The 27,324-nt window shown below is 42.2% G+C and overlaps 1 protein-coding gene across 5 annotated transcripts in view; it reads right to left on the reverse strand.

The window, feature by feature from the left end:
• NCOA5 (nuclear receptor coactivator 5) overlaps positions 1-27,324 on the reverse strand; it is a 64,237-nt gene that overhangs the window by 16,527 nt on the left and 20,386 nt on the right. For all 5 annotated transcript variants that reach the window (XM_077251700.1, XM_077251696.1, XM_077251698.1 and 2 more), the window contains 3 exons: positions 9,189-9,255; positions 7,820-8,185; positions 6,269-6,342 (listed from right to left, as the gene is read on the reverse strand). In XM_077251700.1, coding sequence (XP_077107815.1) covers positions 6,269-6,342; positions 7,820-8,185; positions 9,189-9,226 — 478 coding nt within the window. In that variant the 5' untranslated portion in view covers positions 9,227-9,255. The remainder of the gene's footprint in view (positions 1-6,268; positions 6,343-7,819; positions 8,186-9,188; positions 9,256-27,324) is intronic.

Below are 27,324 nucleotides of genomic sequence, written 5' to 3' on the forward strand. Positions count from 1 at the left end.
AGAAACTCTCCAAAAACTCACAAGTTCAATGGATGCAAGAATTGTGAAGGTGATATCAAGGAAGGGTTCCTATGTTAACATGTAACTTGGCCTCTTAGGATGTTTTGGAGTTAAATAGCTTTTTTGTTCAGTGAATGTGACCTCCTAATGCTGCAAATTCAACAAATGAGCATTTTCAGTTCTTTAAAACATATCAAGTGTTTAGAAATTCTACTGTGCCTAATAATTTGGAACAGTGCATTTTGAGTTTTTATTCATTTTGGAGATTATACTGTTATCATTGGGAGGTTTCTTCAATAAAATTCGATGTATACTCCAACGGGTGATGACTTTTATTAGACTGACTCATTTACACCGAACATTTAGGAAAATCTGAGAAAAACGTCATTTGCATAACAACTTGGAACATAGTGTAAAAAGATGAAATTCAATCAAATGAAGATCTATACATGTATCAATGAGCGCTGAGTCTCCTGGAGCCTTGCTTAAGACTTTCCCCAAACAGCAGCAAAAAACACCAAAGTTACTTACCGGTAGCCGGTTTTTCCGGAGCCCATGACAGCACACCTGAGAGAGGGATCCGCCCAGTCAGGACAGGAAACCTACTGAAATAAAAGGGCGGTACCTCTCCCTCGCTTCAGTTGGTTTTCCAGAGCATGAGAGGCCCTTTTGGTTAGTACATGGTAATCCATCACCACATTATAAATATAACAAAATACACCCAGCTAAAAAGTGCGCACCAAAGGGTGAAAAAAGAAGGGAGGGAATATACAGGTGCTGTCATGGGCTCCGGAAAAACCGGCTACCGGTAAGTAACCTTGGTGTTTTCCCGTCTCCCATGACAGCACACCTGAGAGATTTTTGGAGAAAGAACCACCTTAGGGAGGGACCACCGCCTGTAGCACCCTTCTACCAAAGGTAAGGTCAGACGAGGAGGATAGATCTAGCCGGTAGTGTCTAAAGAAGGTAGACGGAGAGGACCAGGTAGCGGCTTTACAAATTTGATCTATCGATACCTCTGCTTTTTCAGCCCAGGAAGTAGACACGGCCCTGGTGGAGTGAGCCTTGATGCCATCAGGGATCGGGGCGCCACAGGAAGCATAGGATAATGAAATAGCCTCCCTAATCCACCTAGCAATAGTACCCTTGGATACCCCATATCCTTTCCTACTACCCTGGAAGGCTACGAAAAGGGATTGATCTTTTCTCCACTGATTAGTCAAGGATATGTACTGCACAATAGCCCTCCTCACATCCAGTGTATGAAATTTTGCCTCCCCTGGGTTCCTAGGATTATTACAAAAGGAGGGCAACACAATCTCTTGACTTCTATGAAATTTAAGTACAACCTTTGGAAGGTATGCCGGATCTGGTCTGAGTACTACCCTGTCATCAAAAATTTGCGTGTAAGGAGGGGAGACGGACAGGGCCTGTAAATCACTCACCCTACGGGCTGATGTTAACGCAACCAGGAGTACCGTTTTAAGAGTGAGTATCTTTAATGATGATTCCTGCAGGGGTTCAAATGGACTATTGGTTAGAGCATTTAATACCAGATTTAAATCCCACGGGGGAAGTCTCTGAATTTTTATCGGTCTAGACCTACTACAGGATTTAATAAAGCGGGACACCCATCTATTGGAGGCAAGATTGCAATTATATAAGGCACCTAATGCCGACACCTGGACCTTGAGTGTATTGGTTGCCAACCCCAGTTGTAAACCCGCTTGTAAAAATTCTAAGACGGTACCCACAGGAGCCTTGTCCCCCAAAGGTTGCCCCGAAAAATCCAGAAACTTTTTCCACGTTCTACCATAAATTCTAGATGTTACTGGTTTTCTACTTTTTAATAAGGTGGAAACTAACCCCGGCGAAAACCCCCGCCTACTCAGTAATGCCCTCTCAAATTCCAGGCTGCAAGATGGAAGCCCTTCACCTGAGAGTGGCATATTGGGCCCTGGGTTAGTAGGTCCGGAATCTCTGGTAGGATCCACGGATCGGTTATAGACATTTGTCTCAGGAGGGAGAACCAAGGTCTTTTCGGCCAAAATGGAGCAATCAATATTACTCTCGCTTGCTCCATTCTGATTTTCCTCACTACTGCTGGTATCATTGCTATTGGTGGAAACACATACGCGAGACTGAAATCCCATTGAATCTGCAGGGCATCTACTGCGAAGGGATTCTCCCTCGGGTCTAGTGAACAGAACCTGTCTACCTTCCTGTTGTTTAGAGTGGCAAACAAATCTATCACAGGTAAGCCCCAGGCCTGCACTATCTCTTGAAAGACCCGGGGATTTAAAGACCACTCCCCCTGCCTCAGTGTCTTGCGACTTAGGTAGTCTGCTCTCGAATTCTCGATTCCCCTTATGTGAAGAGCAGAGAGGGATAGCAGGTGGTGTTCTGCTATTTGTAGGAGGACAGACGCTGACTTCATTAGGGAAGGGGATCTCGTCCCCCCTTGGTGGTTGATATATGCCACCACTGCGCGATTGTCCGACATGACCCTGGTATGGTGGCCCTGAATGATGGGAAGGAAGTGTTTCACAGCTCTTTCTACTGCCCATAATTCCCTTAAATTTGACGCTTGTTGTGACTCTAGATGGGACCAAGATCCCTGAACAGAGAGAGTCCCTAAATGAGCTCCCCATCCTGTACCGCTTGCGTCTGTGGTGATGACCTGTTCTATCGGAGTTACCCACTGGACCCCAGATGTTAAATGATTTCTTATGGTCCACCATTTTAGGGAATCCGTTACCCCCAATGAAAGACACAGCTTGCCCTCTAAACGCCCTTTTAACAGTTTTTGCGCCGACAGGACCTCCCACTGTAATAATCTTAGGTGGAATTGAGCCCATCTTACTGCGGGTATACAGGACGTCAGAGAGCCCAGCAAGGACATTGCTTTTCTCAAAGTCATTACAGGGTGTTGAATTGCTGTTTCCACAAGATTTTGGATTTTGACCAGCTTGTTTTCTGGTAGAAGACAAAGCTGACGCCCGGAGTCCAGAACCAGGCCTAGAAAGGACTGAACCGGCTCCGGCGTCAACCTTGATTTGGCAAGATTTATTTTCCACCCCAGCAATTCTAGTGTCGTCATAACCTCTTCTATTTGTGACAGGCAGTGCGCCGCTGAGTTCCCTATTATCAGGAAGTCGTCCAGATATGGAACAATTACCACGTCCCGTGAGCGGAGGAAGGACATGACCTCTGACATCAGCTTGGTAAAAATTCTTGGCGCTATTGACAGGCCGAACGGGAGGGCAGTGTACTGATAGTGCCTGAGACAACCTTGGACATAAACCGCTACCCTTAGGAATTTTTGAAAATCTTGATGAATTGGGACGTGATAATAGGCGTCTTTTAAATCGATAGCTGCCATGAAGCACTGTGGGAACAAGAGTTTTATCGCTGTATTTACAGACTCCATTTTGAAGGAACAGTTTACTACCGATTGATTGAGGCGTTTTAGATTGACGATAGTTCTTAGTGACCCGTCTGGTTTTTTTATCAAAAAAAGAGGGGAATAAAAACCTTTTCCCTGTTCCTTCCACGGGACTTCTATCAAAACACGTTTTGAAACCAGCTCTAGTACCTCTGTTTCCAAGGCTAGCTGCTCTTCCGGGGTTTTTCTTTGGGGTGTTGAAATAAAAGTCCGTCGCGGTGGATAAACAAAATCTATTTTTAGGCCGTCTTTGACCACCATCAGAGCCCAATGAGAGGGGGAGATGTTTACCCAGGCTGGGAAAAAAGATGAAAGCCTCCCCCCTACTGGCCTGGCGTCATTGGGAGGGCTTTTTTGTTGAAGTTGAGGGACCTTTAAACATATATCCACATCCCCTTTTGTCTCTGGAGTCCCAGCCCCTTCTGTCTCCCGGGGGGCGGCCTCTACTAAATTTGCCCCTCCGAAAATAAGGCCTTCTAAAGTCCACTGGAAAGCGAGGAAAACCCTTTTTCCTGTCACCGGCTTTTTCCAGAATGTCCTCCAACTTTTTACCGAAGAGGAAATGGCCATCACAAGGTATAGAACAGAGTCTGTTTTTTGAGGGCAGGTCTCCCGGGCACCCCTTTAACCAGAGAGCACGCCTAGCTGCATTGGATAAACCTGCAGCTCTGGCCGCCAACCTTACGGAATCTGCTGATGAATCTGCTATAAAGGCGGCTGCCCCTTTAGCCATAGTCACATTAGATAAAATTTCGTCTCTTGGAGCTTTAGATGTCAACTGCTCCTCTATTTGCTGTAGCCAAACAATAAGGGAACGAGACACACAGGTTCCTGCAATTGCAGGTTTCAGAGCGCCTGCGGTTGCTTCCCAGGTGTGTCTTAAGAAACCGTCCGCCTTTTTATCTAAGGGGTCCCTTAATACCCCAGAGTCCTCTAAGGGAAGGGATATCTTTTTAGAAGATTTTGCTACTGCGCCATCAATTTTAGGCACTTTATCCCAAGTCTCTGAATCTTTTTCCTCAAAGGGGTAACGTCTTTTAGAAGCCGAGGGCAGATTACCCGATTTTTCCGGCTTTTTCCATTCTTTGTCAATAAGGGCTTTTATTTTGGAGTTAACGGGAAACGTACGTTTTCTTTTTTCCTCCAACCCTCCGAACATAATGTCCTCCAGGGATTTGGCTGTCTTCTCATCTTTTAGGCCCATAGAAGCTCTAACGGCTTTAACCAGTTTGTCCATGTTTTCGGTAAGAAAGCATGGACGCCCCCCAATATCACTATCTGAAGAGGAGCCAGGGGACTTAGAGGCGGAGGAGCAGGGAGACAATGGATCCTCCTGATATTCCTCTTCAGAATGAGAAACCTCCGACGCGGAAACTGGTTCTGGGTCTCTACTACCCTTTTTCTTAAGGGCCGCTTTAACAGAGCCTTCTACTTCTGCTCTAATTATTGCCCTTAGACTAGAGGCAAAGTCAGGGGTTTCTTCCTGGATGGTTTTTTGAATACAATCTAAGCAAAGACTTTTCTGCCACTGGACTGCCAACGGAGCTCTACAGAGGGCACATTCCTTATTCCTGGTCTTGGAGCTAGCCTTCCTCGGCGCCTGCCAAGTAAACAGAAAATGTAGCCTATTACCACCAGGGTGACATTCACGTAGATCACTCACCACCCGCTGACCACAAACGGTACCGGAATCTGAGGCGGACTAGGAGCACGTGGAACGATTCTTCTGGGGGTAGAATCCTGAGACGACCGACCAGGGCGTTTGCCACTCCTTGCGCTCGAGCGGCTATCTTTTTTGGTACGCTGGTGAGCAGGCGTATCACTTGACAGGGGCTCACGCTGCTGCTGCTGCTGCTGCTGTAAAGGCTGCTGCTGCTGCTGGAGTTCCATACGATCCTCCATGTCTGGAATAGCTGTATGGAAATGAGCGTTGCTCCAGCGTTATTTCTCCCTTAATAAAGGGTACTCGTGCTCTCCACCTCTTCCGGTGACCGTTGCGCTCTTTTTCCTTCCCCTGGATACCGCCGGGTAGCCTGTGGCGTTACCGGCGTTCTCTGCATGGGCGCCGCCATCTTGGATCCGGCGCGCCGGTCTGACGTCACGCGGGCACGCCCACTCCCAGCGTACCTTGCGCGCAACGTCAGCCGCGCATCCGGAAGTGGCCCAGCTAAGGGGGAGAGAGCGGCGTGGCGGACAGAGACCGGCCCCAGGAGTCCGGACTGTGCCGGACCGACGCCCGCACGTGCGCAAGAGCCCTATGGGATCTGCGAACGGCGCTACCGCTCCTGAAGGCCGACATACAGGCGCCCTGCCTGTGCTTCCAGTGCCGGGACAGGAGCGGGTAAGAAGATCTTCTGTTAATAAAATCGAACCGCCGTTCTTCAGCACAAGGGGTTCCCATCAGGACAGGAAACCCAACTGAAGCGAGGGAGAGGTACCGCCCTTTTATTTCAGTAGGTTTCCTGTCCTGACTGGGCGGATCCCTCTCTCAGGTGTGCTGTCATGGGAGACGGGAAAAATAAATAAATAAATAACTGGTCCCTTTTACAAGAAGGATGTCAAATAGTTTTAAAATCTATCAAAGATGCTTTGCAAATCAAACATAGCTGAATTTTAGCTCTGGAAAAGAACCAAAGAAGGTTTTCAATGTCCCAACACCAAGTTTCTCCGAGGGTGGAATAAAGCTAATTCTCACCTACAATGAAAACTTTTAGAGGTACTCCTGCGTAATTAGGTTTGGGCATCGGATTATCAGTCTTGCAAACCAAATATAGTCTAGAACAGGCTTGGGGGGGGGGGGGGGGGGGGAGAAATAATGCGTACCATCTGGTTGTCTGTCGAGAGGCTCTCTATAACGATCCAAGTAGTCTTCCCGCTTTTGGTGGTAATCATCAGTTCTGAAAGATTAAAGGCGAACGAAAAAAAAACTTTAAAGACTACAAATTTTGAAAAACCGTCTCAGATCAATTACATATTTCTTATGAAATGTGTTGGTTAAGTTTAGCCAAAAAGGGTTATGCATATATCCATTTGTGTCTAGGTATTCCATACACATTTTGCTTAAAATGGTTTTCAAATTTCATATAGCGTGGACCCCAAATGTTTACAGTCATGTAAAATAAAATCATATAGCCGTCAACCTCCCTAGATCCAGCATCGGTTGTTTGACATTGCTCCGGTATCAGTGTTTTGGCTGCAGCAGTGACGTCACATGGACAGTTCACTGAAGGAAGTCACTGAATTCAGCAGCTTGTGGCACCTACATCGGCTGAGCCGCGGAACTCAGTTATTAGATGCAGCAATAAGGAGAACTGTTGGCGCAACGTCACCGTTGCAAGACAAAACACCAGAGTGGAGGTAGAGAACTGGCATTCTACTGTGGAAGGTCGAGTACCATCAGATTGCTATTTTACATGACAAGAACCATTTGGGGTCCATTTTTCTAAACATCGGAGTGAAAAAACAGCAAGTTCCATCGTAAATGGGATTAAGTTTATACCCAGAATCAACTGTAAAGTAAATCTCAATCTGTGAAACAGATCACCAAGAACTAAGTGGATATTTTGTGGCGTGAAACACTTATTACAAGCCAGGAAGTGTATACAATCTAAGGAACAGAAAATAAATCTGATATATTAGACAGAAAAAAATGCAAGCTCAAATATATTTTAAAATGAGTTTTAGCAGCATTTCAATATCTTAATTTTTTTAACTTCAGTTTATTTTTGCTGACCGTTAGGGAAAAGGTAGGTATTAAAAGGCAATCCGCTTGAGGGGTGACATCCTGCTGACAATTTACAGATGCATGTAGCCCTTTCAAAGACATGTCCAGCAAAAGCTTTACATTATTTATATAACAGAGGCTGCAGATCTGAAGTCTCGGTCACTCCAGACTTATTTCTCGATGCCTTCTCCCGTTTGACCGACAGCCTCTATGCGGTGTCACTTCAGAAAAGCAAGCCGTTCATCAAGCAGGTGGTGGTGCTGGGTGGGGAATAGAGCTGGAGTGACAACTCCTGTCTGCTAGGCAACCCCCGCATGTACTCAGGCTGTCTGGAAGCTGCGGTGACAGAAACTAAATCTCCGAACACATCCAAATACTCGGAGATCACCCGAGCATGCTCAGGAAATCTCGAGTAATGAGTATACTCACTCATCACTAGTCACCAGAGAAGGACCCTGCATGCATTTAATAGCCTATATGTGATGAGGGTATGTTTCTAGAACTTTAAAGTTCCATGAAATGTAACACTTGAAATTAATTATATTAATATTCTAAAATATACATTTCTTGGAATTTAGCATACAAGACAACATATATCTAACAGTTTTAATCTATAAAAAAAAAATAATAATCTCTAGACCAACTCATACCTGTATGGAGTTTTTGAGTCACGGACCTCTCTATAACGGTCATACAGTGACTCTCTAACTTCTCTTGTATCACGGGAGGGATCGCGAAAATCTCTTGAATCACGGGGGTCTCTATAGTCTCTAGGATCACGGCTATCTCTCAGATCTCTGCTATCCCTTGAACTATGACCATCCCTTAAGTCTCCATCACGAGCATCTCTGAAGTCTTTGTGATCCCTTAAGTCTCTTGATCCTTGTCCATCTCGTGAGTCCCGAAAAGATCGAAAATCTCTCTCTCTTTGTTCTCTGGTGTCTCTCCTTGGGCTGGATCGGAGAGGAGATCGGTCACGTCTTGACTCCAAACTATCACCATATCCATACAAGTCTCTGGAGCGCCAAAAAACAAAGTTATTAGTATTGTGTAACTATTTATAATACAACACTTTCACTTGTGCCAACTCCTCCCTCCACCCAAAATAAAAGCCTTCTGATTTTCACCAGAATGTAAGAGTACTTATAGACAAGAATACAACTCCTATGCTTTGGACTTCCACAATAGTCACTGCAATAGTCACATCGGTTACTTTAACAGCCGTAAACTTTGTAATGAAGAGTTGTTTATTTTGGCAACTTGTGAGTAAAATCACAACACACAAAAGAGAAATGACTATCACTTTTTTTTTTTTTTTGCTGCACATTCATTTACGCTCACGGCTTAAAACAAAATACTACAAAGTAGACATTTGTATGCTGTAAAGTGCTGCATCAGGAAAGAAAAGCTCAAAATCGAAATTCCCCCCAAAAAACAGAATTTAACCCATGTCTGGACTCCAGTAAATTGCGATTGTAAGTTGCTGTTCCTTTAAGTCCACTGTTCAGAATCAGGAGTAAAATTTTGCGTAATGTTACAACCCATTTGATAAAATATATGTAGCAAATTTAAGTTATGCTTGAATGCGGTTTCGGTTTACTTTTTTTTTTTTTTTTTTTTTTTTTAAGTAAGGAGACATTTCAAACAGAGAAACATATAGCTTTAATATGAAGAGAGTTTGAGTAAAAGAAAACTAAGAAGAGTGACAAGTAGGATTTTAAAATGTGATTTTGTGGGTTTTTTGTTTGAGGTTTGCTGCTTTTTTAAAATGTTATTATTTTGATAAAGTTTTTTTTTTTTTTTTTTAATAACCACCCATTTAGCGCAGGGTGAACGCAAAAAGATTATTCAAGGATTTGCTGTAGTCTTGTGACATTGGCAAACGACTTGTAAATAGCTGATGCGTAAAGTAAGAAGTGTAAAGTCATCCGGGAAATTAACTATTAAACGATGGTGGAAAAAGACTGATCCAGGAAATCCAACCAACAGAAGACCAAGTTTGGCCCTCGTTTACTTTACCTTCGTGGTGGGCTTGGCCTGGATGGAGCTTTATGCATATTCCTTCTCTCCGCTGCCTTGTTAATATCTGAAAAGCACAATTAACCCATCTATTCAATAACTTGAAAGTAATCACAATAACCAACATAATTCTAGAAAGGAAAAAAAAACAAAAAACACCACCATGGAGGAATTTAAATAGAAGGATTTTTATTTGGAGCCCAAGTAACATTACCTACACTACTACATAACATTTTCTATAAGCCATCATTACCAATTCGTATTATGATAGACATGCGATCACTCCTCCCCCCACCTGTATTTTAGTGCATATTCCACATTAAAATTCGCCCACAAATAGCCGCTTATTCTTTTCAATGGGAAATCCGTAAACCTGCAGAATTTTTCTACACAGATTTAAAGATTAGTCATGGAAAAAGTGGAATTAGCAACACAAGTGTAATTTATTAAAAGCACTTTGTCTGACAAATCTCAAAACTTACTATACAAGATGAACAGGACTGATCTTCAAGTGAACTGCAAAATGTCATACGGCAAGGCCATTTCTGATTTTTCCAGCACCATTAAACGGTGTGTGAAGGTAGACAGTTCCAGTGGAGAGAACAAAGAGCAGGTCTTTTAAACGCCACAAGCAGATCGCAATTTTCGTTATTGTAAGTCAAGGTATTAACATCTAGACTTAGATTTCCATGATTTCAGTTTTTAATATGCCATGAAAATCTCAACTGTATACTAGGAGAATCAGCAGCACAATCTTATAACTGAAAAAAAAAATAAAATCAGGTAACAGAGTGCCTGCGAGACTCAGAGCCGACCAAAGCACTCCACAAAGAAAAACCACCAGAGTTTTTTACTAAACGCAAAATATCCAACGTTTCAAGCTAAATAAGTCATTGTCAAGCTTTAGAAAGGACAACTTGAGTTTGAAATGTTGAATGACTGGTAATGTTTGAAAATTCACTTAGTTGATTTTCATTATGGAGTACTGTGGTCATCTCTTGCATGTGAAAGATAAATTACCTTACAGTAAAGCTGTTACCTAAGCGGATTAGATGGAAAATGTTCTTTTACAGTACACTTATTTCCAACCAGTTGAGAGCAATACAAAACTGTATGTGAGAAAGGACAAGAAATCCTGTCAACAACTGTTGACATGACTGCTATAATTGCGCTACAGTTCTAGCTTCATGTTTCCATTAAGAACTTTACTTTTTGACAGCTTTGTTAAATTATCTTCAAATATTGGTTTCTTTAGTTCCTCTTCGATTTTTGTTTTTGAAGTTTGCGAGCTTACAATTGACAGTAATATTTCTGTTTCAACAAATTCATAGTTGCATATAAAATGTGCTGCTTTTAGCCTCCATTTACATGACATTCCCCCTTGATCAAGTGAGGCGAAACGAGAGTAGAAGTGTTCCACCACCACGAGTTCTGCTCGGATATCCTACCATTATGTTGCATTTTTATGTTGCCACCGTTACTGACCATCTTCACTGCTAGGTTACTTGTGTATACCATTTAGTATATATAGAGGGGGATTTGCTACTTACGCTATAGAGGATTAGGCCAGTTATTTATATTTGTAGCCTTTACCCCCCTCTATTTTTCCATATTCCTCCCTTAATGCTTATATGTGAACATATTACCGGATGATCAGCAGGAATCTTAAGCATACGGTAATTTAAATTACCGTGTATTGTGTCGGTCACCAATTTCATATTAAAAAAAAAAAAAAAAAAAAAAGAAAAGAGAAGATCACATTGTATATATTTTGTTTGTCCGAATTGCCTTTTGGTTTAGTATAATCAGTTCGCATTTGGGGTATTGACTTTGTGCACGCTTCACAATTTTTTGTCAGGTATTTTTAAGCAAAGTCAACAATTGACCATGGAAAGTAAAAAAAAACCTAATAAATGAAACCTCAATTTTTTCTAAGTTTGCTAGCTTTTGTTTTTATAAATACTTTGTTTCAAGTTTTTTTTTTTTTTTTTTTATAAATTTTTAGTTTCAAGTTGTGTCTTAATAAATATTTTGTTAAGTATTTTTTTTTTTATAAATATTTTGTTTCATTTTCTGCATTTTTTTTTTATTATGTAGGACAAAATAAAATATAGGAGTTCAAGAAATATACTGCAAAACATAAAAATGACCCAAAGGATTTAGGGTCTTTTTTTATTTCTTTTTTTTTCTTCTTAGGTTAACATTTTCTACAATTGTTTGTTAGGTCCACATTAAACAAGTCTGTATAAATACACTTTATTATAAACTTGCAACATGACTTCCTATGAAATGTGCTCAAACGTAAGCATTTGATTCAGTAAAATGATACAATTTGCAAAAGTGTAGAACAGTTTCATTGTTATTTTGACCTTTGAGTCATTTGCCAATCTTCTAGTTCTTGTAGGCAGAATTATACATTGGTCTTTACCCTGCTGTATAGCATCCGCAAACAATGATCTGGAGTCAAAAATAAGGTCATGTGGTCCCACATTAGTAAAACGGTAGTGCCTCCTAAAAAAGCGAACGTTGCTAAAATCAGTACCCAAGACTTGCTATACTATTCTAACCCTGTGAGGAGGTACAAGGAAAACGAAACCTCAATTACATACAGATGTCCACTTTTGATGGTCTTGTGCCTCCTCAAAAAATATTGGAGACTATCAGTATGTGTCACTGGTTTGACTAAATATGCCAAAGCAGGTGGATTTCCACTAGAGTAATCTAAATAATGTAGAATTAAAATTAAAGAAATAAAAATGTATATGTATATATTGCAGAAATTTGCTTCAGTAAGGGTGTTGAGAGCATTGAACAGATAGATATCCGAATGATAAAGCATGCAAGCTTAAATTTTGGCAGGTTAGTGCCTCATTAGATGCAACAGAATAAAACAATCAGACCTAAAATAATCTCAAATCATGTTTATTCTGTCGCAATTTCCTTTAAATTTAAACAAAACTCGCGTGTTTTGGGTGTAAACACTTTATTTAGAAATGAGGACTACAAAAAGATGCATGCCCTGGCAAGGACAGATGAACCTTCCAGAACAGGCCATATTTTATTATTCTGACCAGTGTCAATTTATGTGGTAATAACTCTGGAATGCTTCAACGGATTACACCGATTCTATTGGTAAATTTAGGTTGAAATTTTTGGGCTTTTGCAAAAAAATTTGGAATTTTGATAATTTTAAGCTCAATTAGTATATCCTTAAAGCAGATGGTCATGCTGTACAAAATTTATAAACATTTACCACATGTCCACTTTATACCACTATCATGTTTGAAAAAAAATTTTGTTATGAAGTTGAAAGGGTTAAGAGTTTAATCAGCAGTTTCTCATTTTTCCAACATTTACAAACAGGTTGCTTTTTATTTTATTATTTTTTTTTTATATTTTTAGGTAACATCACGTTTGAAGTTCATCCTGAGAGGCCTATATGAAAGAAAATACTCAAAAGTGACAATTTTAAAAATTGAACCCCTCTAAGTGCTCAAAATCAAAAGAAATTTATTAACCCTTCACAGAAATTAACCCCTTCACCCCCAAGGGTGGTTTGCACGTTAATGACCGGGCCAATTTTTACAATTCTGACCACTGTCCCTTTAGGAGGTTATAACTCTGGAACGCTTCAACGGATCTTGGCGATTCTGACATTGTTTTCTCGTGACATATTGTACTTCATGATAGTGGTAAAATTTCTTCGATATAACTTGCGTTTATTTGTGAAAAAAACGGAAATTTGGCGAAAATTTTGCAATTTTCCAACTTTGAATTTTTATGCCCTTAAATCACAGACATATGTCACGCAAAATACTTAATAAGTAACATTTCCCACATGTCTACTTTACATCAGCACAATTTTGGAACCAAAATTTTTTTTTGTTAGGGAGTTATAAGGGTTAAAAGTTGACCAGAAATTTCTCATTTTTACAACACCATTTTTTTTTAGGGACCACATCTCATTTGAAGTCATTTTGAGGGGTCTGTATGATAGAAAATACCCAAGTGTGACACCATTCTAAAAACTGCACCCCTCAAGGTGCTCAAAACCACACTCAAGAAGTTTATTAACCCTTCAGGTGTTTCACAGGAATTTTTGGAATGTTTAAATAAAAATGAACATTTAATTTTTTTTCACACAAAATTTATTTCAGCTCCAATTTGTTTTATTTTACCAAGGGTAACAGGAGAAAATAGACTGCAAAAGTTGTTGTACAATTTGTCCTGAGTATGCTGATACCCCATATGTGGGTGTAAACCATTGTTTGGGCGCATGGCAGAGCTTGGAAGGGAAGGAGCGCCATTTGACTTTTCAATGCAAAATTGACTGGAATTGAGATGGGACGCCATGTTGCGTTTGGAGAGCCCCTGATGTGCCTAAACATTGAAACCCCCTACAAGTGACACCATTTTGGAAAGTAGACCCCCTAAGGAACTTATCTAGATGTGTGGTGAGCACTTTGACCCACCAAGTGCTTCACAGAAGTTTATAATGCAGAGCCGTAAAAATAAAAAATCATATTTTTTCACAAAAATGATCTTTTCGCCCCCAATTTTTTATTTTCCCAAGGGTAAGAGAAGAAATTGGTCCCCAAAAAATGTTGTGCAATTTGTCCTGAGTACGCAGATACCCCATATGTTGGGGTAAACCACTGTTTGGGCGCATGGCAGAGCTCGGAAGTGAAGGAGCGCCATTTGACTTTTCAATGCAAAATTGACTGGAATTGAGATGGGACGCCATGTTGCGTTTGGAGAGCCCCTGATGTGCCTAAACATTGAAACCTCCTACAAGTGACACCATTTTGGAAAGTAGACCCCCTAAGTAACTTATCTAGATGTGTGGTGAGCACTTTGACCCACCAAGTGCTTCACAGAAGTTTATAATGCAGAGCCGTAAAAATAAAAAATCATATTTTTTCACAAAAATGATCTTTTCGCCCCCAATTTTTTATTTTCCCAAGGGTAAGAGAAGAAATTGGTCCCCAAAAAATGTTGTGCAATTTGTCCTGAGTACGCAGATACCCCATATGTTGGGGTAAACCACTGTTTGGGCGCATGGCAGAGCTTGGAAGGGAAGGAGCGCCATTTGACTTTTCAATGCAAAATTGACTGGAATTGAGATGGGACGCCATGTTGCGTTTGGAGAGCCCCTGATGTGCCTAAACATTGAAACCCCCCACCAATGACACCATTTTGGAAATTAGACCCCCTAAGGAACTTATCTAGATGTGTTTTGAGAGCTTTGCACCCCCAAGTGTTTCACTACAGATTATAACGCAGAGCCGTGAAAATAAAAATTCTTTTTTTTTCACAAAAATGATTTTTTAGCCCCCAGCTTTTGTATTTTTACAAGAGTAACAGAATAAACTGGACCCCAAAAGTTGTTGTCCAATTTGTCCTGAGTACGCTGATACCCCATATATGGAGGGTAACCACTGTTTGGGCGCATGACAGAGCTCGGAAGGGAAGGAGCGCCATTTGGAATGCAGACTTAAATGGATTGGTCTGCAGGCGTCACGTTGCATTTGCAGAGCCCCTGATGTACCCAAACAGTACAAACCCCCCACAAGTGACCCCATATTGGAAACTAGACCTCCCAAGGAACTTATCTAGATGTGTTGTGAGAACTTTGAACCCCCAAGTGTTTCACTACAGTTTACAACGCAGAGCCGTGAAAATAAAACATATTTTTTTCCCACAAAAATGATTTTTAGCCCCCCAAATTTTTATTTTCCCAAGGATAACAAGAGAACTTGGACCCCAGAAGTTGTTGTTCAATTTGTCCCGAGTACGCTGATAACCCATATGTTGGGGTAAACCCCTTTTTGGACGCACGGGAGAGCTCGGAAGGGAAGGAGCACTGTTTTACTTTTTCAACGCAGAATTGGCTGGAATTGAGATTGGACGCCATGTCGCGTTTGGAGAGCCCCTGATGTGCCTGGACAGTGGAAACCCCCCAATTCTACCTGAAACCCTAACCCAAACACACCCCTAACCCTAATCCCAACGGTAACCCTAACCCTACCCCTAACCTCACCTCTAACCGTTTAATGAACATTTTCTGACAGTCATAAGTGCCACGTATTTAAGTGCCACGTATTTAAGTGCCACGTATTTAAGTGCCACATATTTAAGTGCCACGTATTTAAGTGCCACGTGTTTCAGTGCCACGTGTTTCAGTGCCACGATATTTCAGTGCCACGTATTTCAGTGCCACGTACTATAAATACTATAACTATGTGGTTATACGTGGCACTGAAATATCGTGGCACTTATATACGTGGCACTGAAATATCGTGGCACTTATATACGTGGCACTTATATACGTGGCACTTATATACGTGGCACTTATATACGTGGCACTTATATACGTGGCACTTATATACGTGGCACTTATATACGTGGCACTTATATACGTGGCACTTATATACGTGGCACTTATATACGTGGCACTTATATACGTGGCACTTATATACGTGGCACTTATATACGTGGCACTTATATACGTGGCACTTATATACGTGGCACTTATATACGTGGCACTTATATACGTGGCACTTATATACGTGGCACTTATATACGTGGCACTTATATACGTGGCACTTATATACGTGGCACTTATATACGTGGCACTTATATACGTGGCACTTATATACGTGGCACTTATATACGTGGCACTTATATACGTGGCACTTATATACGTGGCACTTATATACGTGGCACTTATATACGTGGCACTTATATACGTGGCACTTATATACGTGGCACTTATATACGTGGCACTTATATACGTGGCACTTATATACGTGGCACTTATATACGTGGCACTTATATACGTGGCACTTATATACGTGGCACTTATATACGTGGCACTTATATACGTGGCACTTATATACGTGGCACTTATATACGTGGCACTTATATACGTGGCACTTATATACGTGGCACTTATATACGTGGCACTTATATACGTGGCACTTATATACGTGGCACTTATATACGTGGCACTTATATACGTGGCACTTATATACGTGGCACTTATATACGTGGCACTTATATACGTGGCACTTATATACGTGGCACTTATATACGTGGCACTTATATACGTGGCACTTATATACGTGGCACTTATATACGTGGCACTTATATACGTGGCACTTATATACGTGGCACTTATATACGTGGCACTTATATACGTGGCACTTATATACGTGGCACTTATATACGTGGCACTTATATACGTGGCACTTATATACGTGGCACTTATATACGTGGCACTTATATACGTGGCACTTATATACGTGGCACTTATATACGTGGCACTTATATACGTGGCACTTATATACGTGGCACTTATATACGTGGCACTTATATACGTGGCACTTATATACGTGGCACTTATATACGTGGCCACTGAAATATCGTGGCACTTATATACGTGGCACTTATATACGTGGCCACTGAAATATCGTGGCACTTATATACGTATATAAACGTATATTTTAGTGCCACGTATTTCAGGTTAGGGGTAGGGGTAGGGTTAGGGGTAGGGTTTTTTTTTTTGTTTGTTTTCTTGTGTTTTTCTATAAAAACGCATGCGTCTAAAAACGCATGCGTTTTACCACGTTTACATGCGTTTTTTCACACATGCGTTTTTTTAAAAAACGCATGCAGATAAAAACGCAAGTGTGAAACCAGCCTAAAAGACGCTTTTTATAGCAAAAAAGTTTTTGCGTCTCCACATTTTGAGACCTATAATTTTTCCACATTTTGGTCCACAGAGTCATGTGAGGTCTTGTTTTTTGTGGGACGAGTTGACGTTTTTATTGGTAACATTTTCGGACACGTGACCATTTTTGATCACTTTTTATTCCGATTTTTGTGAGGCTGAATGACCAAAAACCAGCTATTCATGAATTTCTTTTGGGAGAGGCGTTTATACCGTTCCGCGTTTGGTAAAATTGATAAAGCAGTTTTATTCGTCGGGTCAGTACGATTACAGCGATATCTCATTTATATAATTTTTTTATGTTTTGGCGCTTTTATACGATAAAAACTATTTTATAGAAAAAATAATTATTTTGGTATCGCTTTATTCTCAGGACTATAACTTTTTTATTTTTTTGCTGATGATGCTGTATGGCGGCTCGTTTTTTGCGGGACAAGATGACGTTTTCAGCGGTACCATGGTTATTTATATCCGTCTTTTTGATCGCGTGTTATTCCACTTTTTGTTCGGCGGTATGGTAATAAAGCGTTGTTTTTTGCCTCGTTTTTTTTTTTTTTTTCTTACGGTGTTTACTGAAGGGGTTAACTAGTGGGGCAGTTTTATAGGTTGGGTCGTTACGGACGCGGCGATACTAAATATGTGTACTTTTATTGTTTTTTTTATTTTATTTAGATAAAGAAATGTATTTATGGGAATAATATTTTATTTTTTTTTTCATTATTTTGGAATATTTTTATTTTTTTTTATTTTTTTTTTTTTTTACACATTTGGAAAATTTTTTTTTTAACTTTTTTACTTTGCCCCAGGGGGGGACAATACAGATCGGTGATCTGCCAGTTTGCATAGCACTCTGACAGATCACCGATCTGAGGAAAGTGCAGGCTGCTTCACAGTGCCTGCTCTGAGCAGGCGTCTGTGAAGCCACCTCCCTCCCTGCAGGACCCGGATCCGCGGCCATCTTGGATCCGGGTCTGGGAGCTGCAGGGAGGGAGGTAAGACCCTCGCAGCAACGCGATCACATCGCGTTGCTGCGGGGGGCTCAGGGAAGCCCGCAGGGAGCCCCCTCCCTGCGCGATGCTTCCCTGCACAGCCGGCACATCGCGATCATGTTTGATCGCGGTGTGCCGGGGGTTAATGTGCCGGGGGCGGTCCGTGACCGCTCCTGGCACATAGTGCCGGATGTCAGCTGTGATAATCAGCTGACACCCGGCCGCGATCGGCGGCGCTCCCCCCGTGAGCGCCGCTGATCGCGTATGACGTACTATCCCGTCGGCGGTCATACGGGCCCACCCCACCTCGACGGGATAGTACGTCGGATGTCAGGAAGGGGTTAAGGCAATATGGAAGAAAAAAAAATTAACATTTTAGTTTTTCACACGAAAATGTTCATTTTGCATTTTCACAAGGGTAATAGAAGAAAATGAACCATACAATTTGTTGTACAATCTGTCGGGGAGTACTCAGATATGCCATATGAGGTGGAAAACTACTGTTTCGGTGCACATCAGGACTCGGTGCATCAATTGACTTTTGGAGCGCAAAAGTGGCTGGAATAGACAGTGGACGCAACGTCGGCATTTGCACAGCCCCTGATGTTTTAACAGCAGAAATTCACACAAGTGACCCCATTTTGGAAGCTACAGCTCTTGAGAAATTCATCTAGAGGTGTAGTGCACATTTTTACCCCTCAGGCGATTCACAGAATTGCATAACATTGGGCTGAGTCGATGGAAAATTACTATTTTTTTCCAGTTACTTTGGCCCAAAGCTTTCAACTTTTAAAAGAGGATAAAAGAAAATGGACCACAAAATATGTTGTGCAATTTCACCTGAGTACACAGATGCCCCATATGGGGTCAAAAACTACTTTTGAGGCAGAGTACAAAGCTTAGAAAGGAAGGAGCACATTGTAATGCACATTTTGCTGGATTGGTTGGAGCGTGCTATGTCATGTTGGCAGAGCCCCTGAGGTGCAAGACCGGTAGAAACCCTCCATATGTAATCTCATTTTGCAAACTACACCTCTCAATGAATTCATCTAGGGGTGCAGTGATCATATTGACACAAAGGGTGTGTCACAGAGTTTCATACCATTTTTGCAATGAAAATTTTGTTCTAGCCCCAGATTTTAAGATTTTGCATTGTCATACGGCGAAATGGGTAAAAATGACACAAAAATCCGTCACACAATTTCTGCTGAATGTGCCAATACCCCATATGTGGCTGTACAGTACTGCTTAGCCACACAGGGAGACTCGGGAGGGACGGAGCGCTATTTGACACTAGGAGAACAAATTACTGTAGAAGAGTTTGCGGACTCCACATACAGAGCCCCTAAATGCTAGAAGAGCAGATTCCCCTTTGAAGTGACCTCATTTTGGAAATTGCCCCCCTCTGGGAATTTTTCTACAGGTGCAGTGACCTCTTTAACTCCATGGGTGTTTGTCAGGAACAAGCAGCAGTGAATGTTGCCAAGTGAAATTTGCAAATCTGCCATTGTAGTGCCCATATTATGTAGTGCACGCACATTGTGCCCAGATCATGCCATGGACCCCAAAAATTAGGCAGGCTCTCATCGCTACAGAAACGCCAAACTAACTCTGGCTTAGCCTTACATAAGTGAGAAAACTACCAAAAATAAGAGGTAATATTTATATTAAATTAATCATTATATTAATTAAAAGAGCAAAGCACAAATTCATTACTGAAGAGTGCAACACCTAGGCATAGGGAATAAAGCAGGAGGGGTGAGGGTATGGGGACACTATCCTTAAAACAATGCACCCTATATTTCACCCTGCCTAGTTGAGAGCGTTGGCACCTTTTAAAACCACACAAGATTGGCGCCTTGGCTCAACGCAGTCTTGCCCTATGTGACCCTAGGAAGCACTAAACCAGGAAGGTCTACTGTAAAAACATTATCCTACAAGGAACACACAAATGAACACTAGAAACACATAATATGAATATAGATAGATTTCCTAGAGATCTGAAATGCTAACCGTGTTTGAGTAAAAAAGGTTTCTTATCTGGATATAAAATACATGGTCCACACACATCAAACAGTATGTCACAAACGTAGAAAACCCTGCATGGGTTACATGTTTACCATGACCTTAGGACAAAGGCAATACTGGGATAACTAGGAAAATAAAATAAAGCCCCACATAGCTAGCAGTTCACCATGACATGTTTCCCAATAAAGGTACTGGCTCAGCAGGAGTTGTGTAAGTGATGGTCCATAATTTGAAGCTTGTCTAGGAGGTGACCCATTGATATCAGTCATGCTAACTGCGGTTTAGCCACACTTTCTGAAGGGGTTAACCAGTGGCACAGTTTCATAGCAATTTCATAGGTGATAGCAAATATGTACTCTGTTTATTTCTCTAGTCACCTTCCACGACGGCATATGGGAGGTTGTCTCTTTGCCCTAATGGGGAACAGGAAACACAGAGAGGTTAAAAGGACCTCCCACTTGCCAGTGTCTTTCCTGTTCCCCTCTGGGACAGGGAGAGGTTTTTTCCCATATGCTGTAGTGGCCGGCGGCTACAGTGTGTTTTTTTCTTTATGCGGGTTTTACCTGCTTAGCCGGGCAGCTGGCGTCGCTCCGTGCCTCCCCTTATGCTGCTCCCGTCGTCCTGTATGCCAGGTACCTCGGGACCCCCTCCAGGCCTTCCTGCGCCCCCACGAGGGTAAAGCAGGCCTGGATCCCCAGCCGGGATCCTCTTTGAGCTTCCCGGCTTCTTCCCCTCCATGCGGCTCGGCGTTCCGGAAGTGACGTCAGCGGTCACGTGCGCGTCACTTCCGGTTTTCATATGCTCCCTGAAGCCGGTACTTCCGGGATTCGCCGGCCGACGTTGTCGGAGCAATGGCGTCCCACACATGGACACCGGGGGGGGGGGGGGGGGGGGGGTTAGATTCGGCCGCTGGAGGCAGGTGCTGGGAGTGCTCTCCATAAAAGCCTGCTGAACCACCACTGAGGTAAGACCAAAATCTTCAGTATGGACGGTTCCTTATGCCCTGCGTCTGCAGAGCCCAGCGCTGCCCCTGCTACTGTGAGTACGCAGGGACAGGATCCAGGAGGTAGTTCCCTTAGGGGGTTTAGCTCCTCACTCCTCTCTCCCTCTTTGTTTCAGGGAGAAAGGTCTACCCCTAAAGCTAACTATAGGAAGAAGTGCCCGGTCTGTGCTGCTAAATTCCCTCCTAACTGGGATAAAAAGCTCTGTCAGCCATGCACTGACAAGATAATTAAAGCGGAGCAACCATCGCTACTAGATGAGATTCGCTCTCTTGTTAAACAGGAGGTACAATCTTCCTTGGCAGCTTTCACATCTCCACCTCCGCCACCACACTCCCCAGCTAAGAAAAGGAAGATACAGGTCATTGAATCGGACTCTGATTCAGACCACTCTCAAACTTCATCTGTTGGCTGGGAAGATCCTGCATCCCCTAAAGCTGAGGTCAGGAAATACCTCTTTTCCTCAGAGTATATTGAGGACCTAGTCTCTGCTGTACGTAACACGATGGGACTTGAAGAGGAACCTGTACCTCAGTCCATACAGGATCATATGTTCGGTGGGCTCAGATCGGAGAAGAAAACTGGGGTTCCCGTTCACGCTAATGTGGTTAACATGATTGAGCAGGAATGGGAACTCCCTGAAAAGCGCTTTAGCATGTCTTCAGAGATGAAACATAGATTTCCTCTAGAAGGTGATTTTGTCAAACTTGACATTCCCAAAGTTGACGTGCAGGTAGCCAGAGTCGCCAAAAAAACGGCACTCCCCTTTGAGGACTCTTCGCAATTGAGAGATCCTATGGACAGGAAGATTGAGAGTCTCCTGAAGAAGTCTTGGGAATCCTCTACGTCTGTCCTGAAGGCTAATATCGCCTCTAACTGCGTAGCCAGGGCCCTCTCCTGTTGGCTAGAAAAACTAGAGTCTCACATAGGGTACCCCTAGAGGTGAAATGTTAGATTTACTTCCTATACTACTTAGAGCTACTGGTTTTCTGGCGGACGCTTCTCTGGAATCCGTTAGGATTGCTGCCAGGTCTCTAGTACTCTCCAACTCTGCCAGAAGGGCTCTCTGGCTCAAACTATGGAGTGGCGATATCACCTCTAAAGCTAAATTGTGCGCCATTCCCTTTAAAGGAGACTATGTGTTTGGCCCAGCATTAGACGACATTCTTGACAAAGCGACTGACAAGAAAAAGGCGCTCCCGGAGCAAAAACAACCGAAAAAACTTTTTTTCGTGCCCCAATGTCGCAGCCCTCTCAACTGAGGGGTAAAGGCAAGACCGGCAGGTGGAGCTATGCAAAAGGGAGAGGGAAAAACATTTTTGTCCCACAACAACAACAGCAGTCATCCCAACAAGATAAACAATGACTCCGACCCGATGGGGGGGGGGGGGGGGGGGCGGGGTTTGGGGTTTGACTCTCAAAATATGTGGATCAGTGGGAAAACATCACCAGTTCCCACTGGGTCCTCAATGTTATCAAGCAGGGCCTTTTGATCGAGTTAATTTCTCCCCCCCCCTCAGGGTCTAAAAATTACTTCTCTTCCGGCAAGACATCACAATTTGTTAACGTTGGGTCTCAGAGATCTTCTGAGATCAAACGTGATCTCCCCGGTTCCACAGTCAGAACAAGGTCTGGGACATTATTCCCGATTATTCCTGGTACCCAAACCATCGGGGGAAGTTCGGATTATTATAAATTTAAAGGGTCTGAATCAGTACGTGAAATATCGAAGATTCAAGATGGAGTCTGTAAAATCAACCATCCCTTTAATAAATCAACACTCCTTTATGGCAACTATCGATCTAAAGGATGCGTATTTCCACATTCCTATCCACCCGAGACACAGAAAATATCTCAGGTTTGCGATACAGGGAAATCACCAGGTGGAGCACTATCAGTTTGGAGTCCTCCCATTCGGCATTTCATCAGCCCCGAGGGTGTTCTCCAAAGTGATGGCAGAGGCAGTGTCCTTTATCCGGAGACAAGGGGTTTGTATAGTGCCCTATTTGGACGATCTGCTGATAGTAGCTCCCACCGAGGCAACCCTGATGTCCCATGTGTCAGCAACATTAGAGATATTGAAGTCTCTGGGTTGGATTCCGAATATGAAGAAATCTCAGCTTCAACCCTCAAAAACCAGAAAGTTTTAGGAGTGGTTCTGGACTCGGTAAAACAAATGTCCTTTCTTCCAGACGATCACAGACTACCATTAGTAGTAAAGATCAGAAAATACAAGGAGATGAGATCTCCTACACTCCGAGACGGAATGTCGCTGTTAGGCTCCATGACAGCCTGCATTCAGTCGGTGGCTTGGGCTCAAGCCCACTCAAGAATTCTTCAAACCCATGTCTTAGACAATTGGGATGGTCGTCCCAGCTCACTGACCAAAAGGATTCGCACACCAGGTCGGGTGAAAGCATCCTTAACATGGTGGATGAGATCGAAAAATCTTCTCAGAGGTGTGAGTTGGGTTCAGTCCCCAATAACTACAATCAAGACAGATGCCAGCAAGAGGGGCTGGGGAGCCATGATAAATCATGTTCCTTATCAGGGTCTCTGGGACCAGACGATCAGGGGTCATTCCATATCAAGTGATCCAAATATGAATATTTTTTTTACCTGACGTCTTTAGATTTTTTTTATTTTTTGGTTTTATGAAGTACAACTTTAGTTAATTACAAATTAAAAGTTTAGAATTTTTTTCTTCATCAGTTAATTTTTTACAGATTTTTAAAGTTTTAAAAAAGCGCAGATTTTGGCCTGGTATGGCTTTACATTTTTTATCATATCTCGGGCTAGAATTAAGATATAGAGGTGGGAGAGGCATCATTTTTCTCAGAACGGTACCGGCTTTCATTTGATATGTCACAAGACTATGTTTCTTTATATTTTGTTTTGGTGAAATCAAATTAAACATTTTGATGCGCAATTCTGAAAAAAACGTATGTTTTAAAATTGTGAAAACAGGCATGGGTGTTACTGGTGTCCTTGTTTATATTTGTACAGGGATTCAACTTGGGACCTATCAAATTTGTATTTTTTTTTAAGCCTTGAATCATCTGATTTTAGGTTTGTGCGAGATTCTTCCCTTTTTCTTTTCAAATTACAACTTATTGCATTCAACATTTATATGTAACAATAAAGAAACGCAAAAAACAAATACCGAAGTGCCAGAATAAATACATCTTAATCATCATAACACAACTTGCTCAGCATTTTCAACCTGAATGCATTGAACAGGCCAAAAGAAAAAACGTGATCATATCCTCAAGTGTGATTTTCTAAATACAGTCTGATCCTAATTATATGTTAAAAACAAGATTCAAAGAACCAATATTTTTACCACCTATTTATACATGAAACTATTTTTTTTCTACTATATCACTAAACCTGTCATATATGAAGTGTTTAAGAAGAATAGTCCAGTAGTTAAATCCTCGTTCTATAAAATATGAACTAATCAAACAGTTAATAGTAGGTTTTTACACTGGCCTTCTATCATCAGTGTCCCTTCTAGTGGGTGAAATGTCATCCTGTCCATAAGCGCTCACTAGCAATGGCCGTCTCCTTCTGTGTCAGTATGGACGGCCGGTCATGGTGCTCGGCTCCACCTCAGTTATATCTGATTTTTGTTCACTTTTACAATGTCTGATTTTCTTGGATACACAAAGGATGGCGCTGGACCAGAAGGTGCAGATAAGTCCTTTCTACGTCTTCATTTTCACAATCTTTGGAGAGTCCAGTGGCCATCAGCGCTGATCATATTCACAGGTCACATAGCCAGTTGTGTCATCCATGGCCGATCTTGTGCTGCCTTCTACCACATCATGGACGTCACTGTCTTTATTTCCCTACATGGGATGACAGTCCGGTATTGCTGAGTCCCTGTGATGGGTTCCGCTTCCTGTAACCGATGTCATAACAATCTCTCCTCCTCTTCATAGTCCTGGTTTGTACAATACATGAACTGGATGTTAAGAATATTTTTCTCCCTCCATTTGAGGAGTTTCCTGGGTGATAAGATTTGGTGTGAATACGGTCTGTGGAGGCCCGAGCTGCCGGCCGGTCATCTGCTCTGCAGTCACTGTCTACCCCTGCTCAATCTCAGGTTGGGCCCTAACAAAGCTTTCTCCTCTGTCCTCCCCTGCTTCTAAGCTCTGACATAATAAAATAATACAGTAACATCTAACAATCATGGATTATTTGGTAAATCTAGACCCCACACTTCTACACCACAGGCTGAACAGACCTGAAATCAAGATTTTTGAACTGACACTAATAGTTTTATTTTTTAAAATATGATCCCATCACGATCCCAGCTTGTGTTTTGGTGCAGAAGTGGCTAGGAGCATAACAGGCACATGTGCAGTTTTTGAAATTTTTAAATTAAACGTTTTTTTCGGAAATGCGTTTTAAAGTTTTGCGCTTGCGTTCGCATAGGTAAAATATTTTTACCATATCTGGTGAAAGCCTGTACAGTTCTGAGTAGAATGATGTTTATTTTGTTTCTCTATCTCTTTTCTAGCCTGAGTTATGGGGAGAAATATAAAGGCAGGCAACACCGAAATTCGCACTTTTTCCGAACTTTGAAAATCAATAAAAAATATAAAAAAAATATCTAGAATTTTTTTTTCTTCACATTTTGCATTCTCTGACACACTATTACCAAAGAACAAAATCTCAAAAGAATTCAAAATATAGTGGTAAAAATCATTGGTTCACTTGACATGGAATGACCCTCAGAGGGTGATCTTCGAATTTCCGGGAACTCAAAGCGGTGGAAGAAGCTCTCTTAGCAGCAGATCGTCAGATTTCTGGCCAACATGTTCTGATACACTCAGACAACATGACCACGGTGGCTCATATCAAACACCAGGGCAGCACAAAATTCGCCAGCCTAAAGAAGGTCTCTGCCCGAAAATCACTTGCTGTCCCTGACGGCAACTCACCTGAAAGGTACTGCCAATATTCAGGCAGATTATCTGAGCCGGCGAGATATCCACCCGGGCGAATGGAGTCTGGATCCTCAAACGTTCAATCTTTTAGTAAGCAGGTGGGGTCTCCCGGATGTCGACCTCTTTGCCTCCCATCATAATGCAAAAGTCGAAACATTTTTTTCCCTGAACCCAACAGGCAATCCCAGAGCAGTGGATGCTCTAGTTCAAGATTGGCACTTTCATCTGGCCTACGCATTCCCACCAATCCCAATCCTTGCAAAGGTGCTGAGAAAAATTCGGATGGAAGGGACTCCAACTATTCTGATTGCTCCATTTTGGCCCAAAAGAAGTTGGTTCAACTTGATCATCCAACTACAAGTGGACGGGCCGGTTATGTTACCAATAAAAGACAATCTCCTCTCTCAGGGGCCAGTTCTCCACTCAGACCCTCAGAAATGGAATTTAGCGGCGTGGTTTCTGAAGCCCAGGTTTTGAGAGCAAAAGGGCTATCAATCCCTGTCATAGCCACCTTACAAAAATCCAGGAAGCCAGTAACAAACGCCATTTACAATAAAATTTGGAAAAAGTTTTCATCTTTTTGCCTACCTATCCTTCCAGACCCTCTCAGGCCGGATATACCTAAGATATTAGATTTCTTACTGAAAGGCTTGGAAATTGGCCTGAAACTCAGTACTCTGAAGGTCCAGATTTCTGCGCTCAGTGCTATGTTCGATCAAGATCTAGCAGGCCATCGCTGGATCAAAAGATTCATGACCTCAGCAATCAGAATAAACCCTAGGCAACAAATCATAGTTCCTCCATGGGATCTTAACATTGTACTTCAAGGTCTTACGGGTCCACCCTTTGAACCTCTGTTTTCCTGTTCCCCACAAAATCTTGCTTACAAAACTGTTTTTTTGGTGGCTATAACTTCAGCCAGAAGAGTGGGTGAATTACAGGCCTTATCAATAAGAGAACCTTATTTACTGGTTAGAGATGACTCAATAGTACTCCGTCTGGATCCTTCTTTCCTTCCTAAAGTGGTCTCTGAATTTCATCGTTCTCAAGAAATCGTTCTCAAGAAATCGTTCTACCTACCTTTTGCAACAAACCTGCAAACTCAGAGGAAAGGAAATTTAACACTCTGGACGTTCGTCGTATCCTGCTTCATTACCTGGATCAAACTCGAGATCTTAGAGTTGATCATAACCTTTTTGTCCATTCCTCGGGACAAAATAAGGGGAAAAAGGTAGCCAAAAATACCATTGCTACATGGATTAAAAAAGCCATAACAGAATCCTACCTTGCTCAAAATAAAATACCTCCGGTAGGGATCAAGGCCCACTCAACCAGATCTACGTCAGTTTCCTGGGCAGAAAGAGCAGGCGCATCTCCGGAGCAGATCTGCAGGGCAGCTACGTGGTCCTCGCTTCACACCTTCTCCAAACA

Source organism: Ranitomeya variabilis, chromosome 4, assembly GCF_051348905.1.
Source record: "Ranitomeya variabilis isolate aRanVar5 chromosome 4, aRanVar5.hap1, whole genome shotgun sequence".
NCBI classification, from domain to species: Eukaryota; Metazoa; Chordata; class Amphibia; order Anura; family Dendrobatidae; genus Ranitomeya; species Ranitomeya variabilis.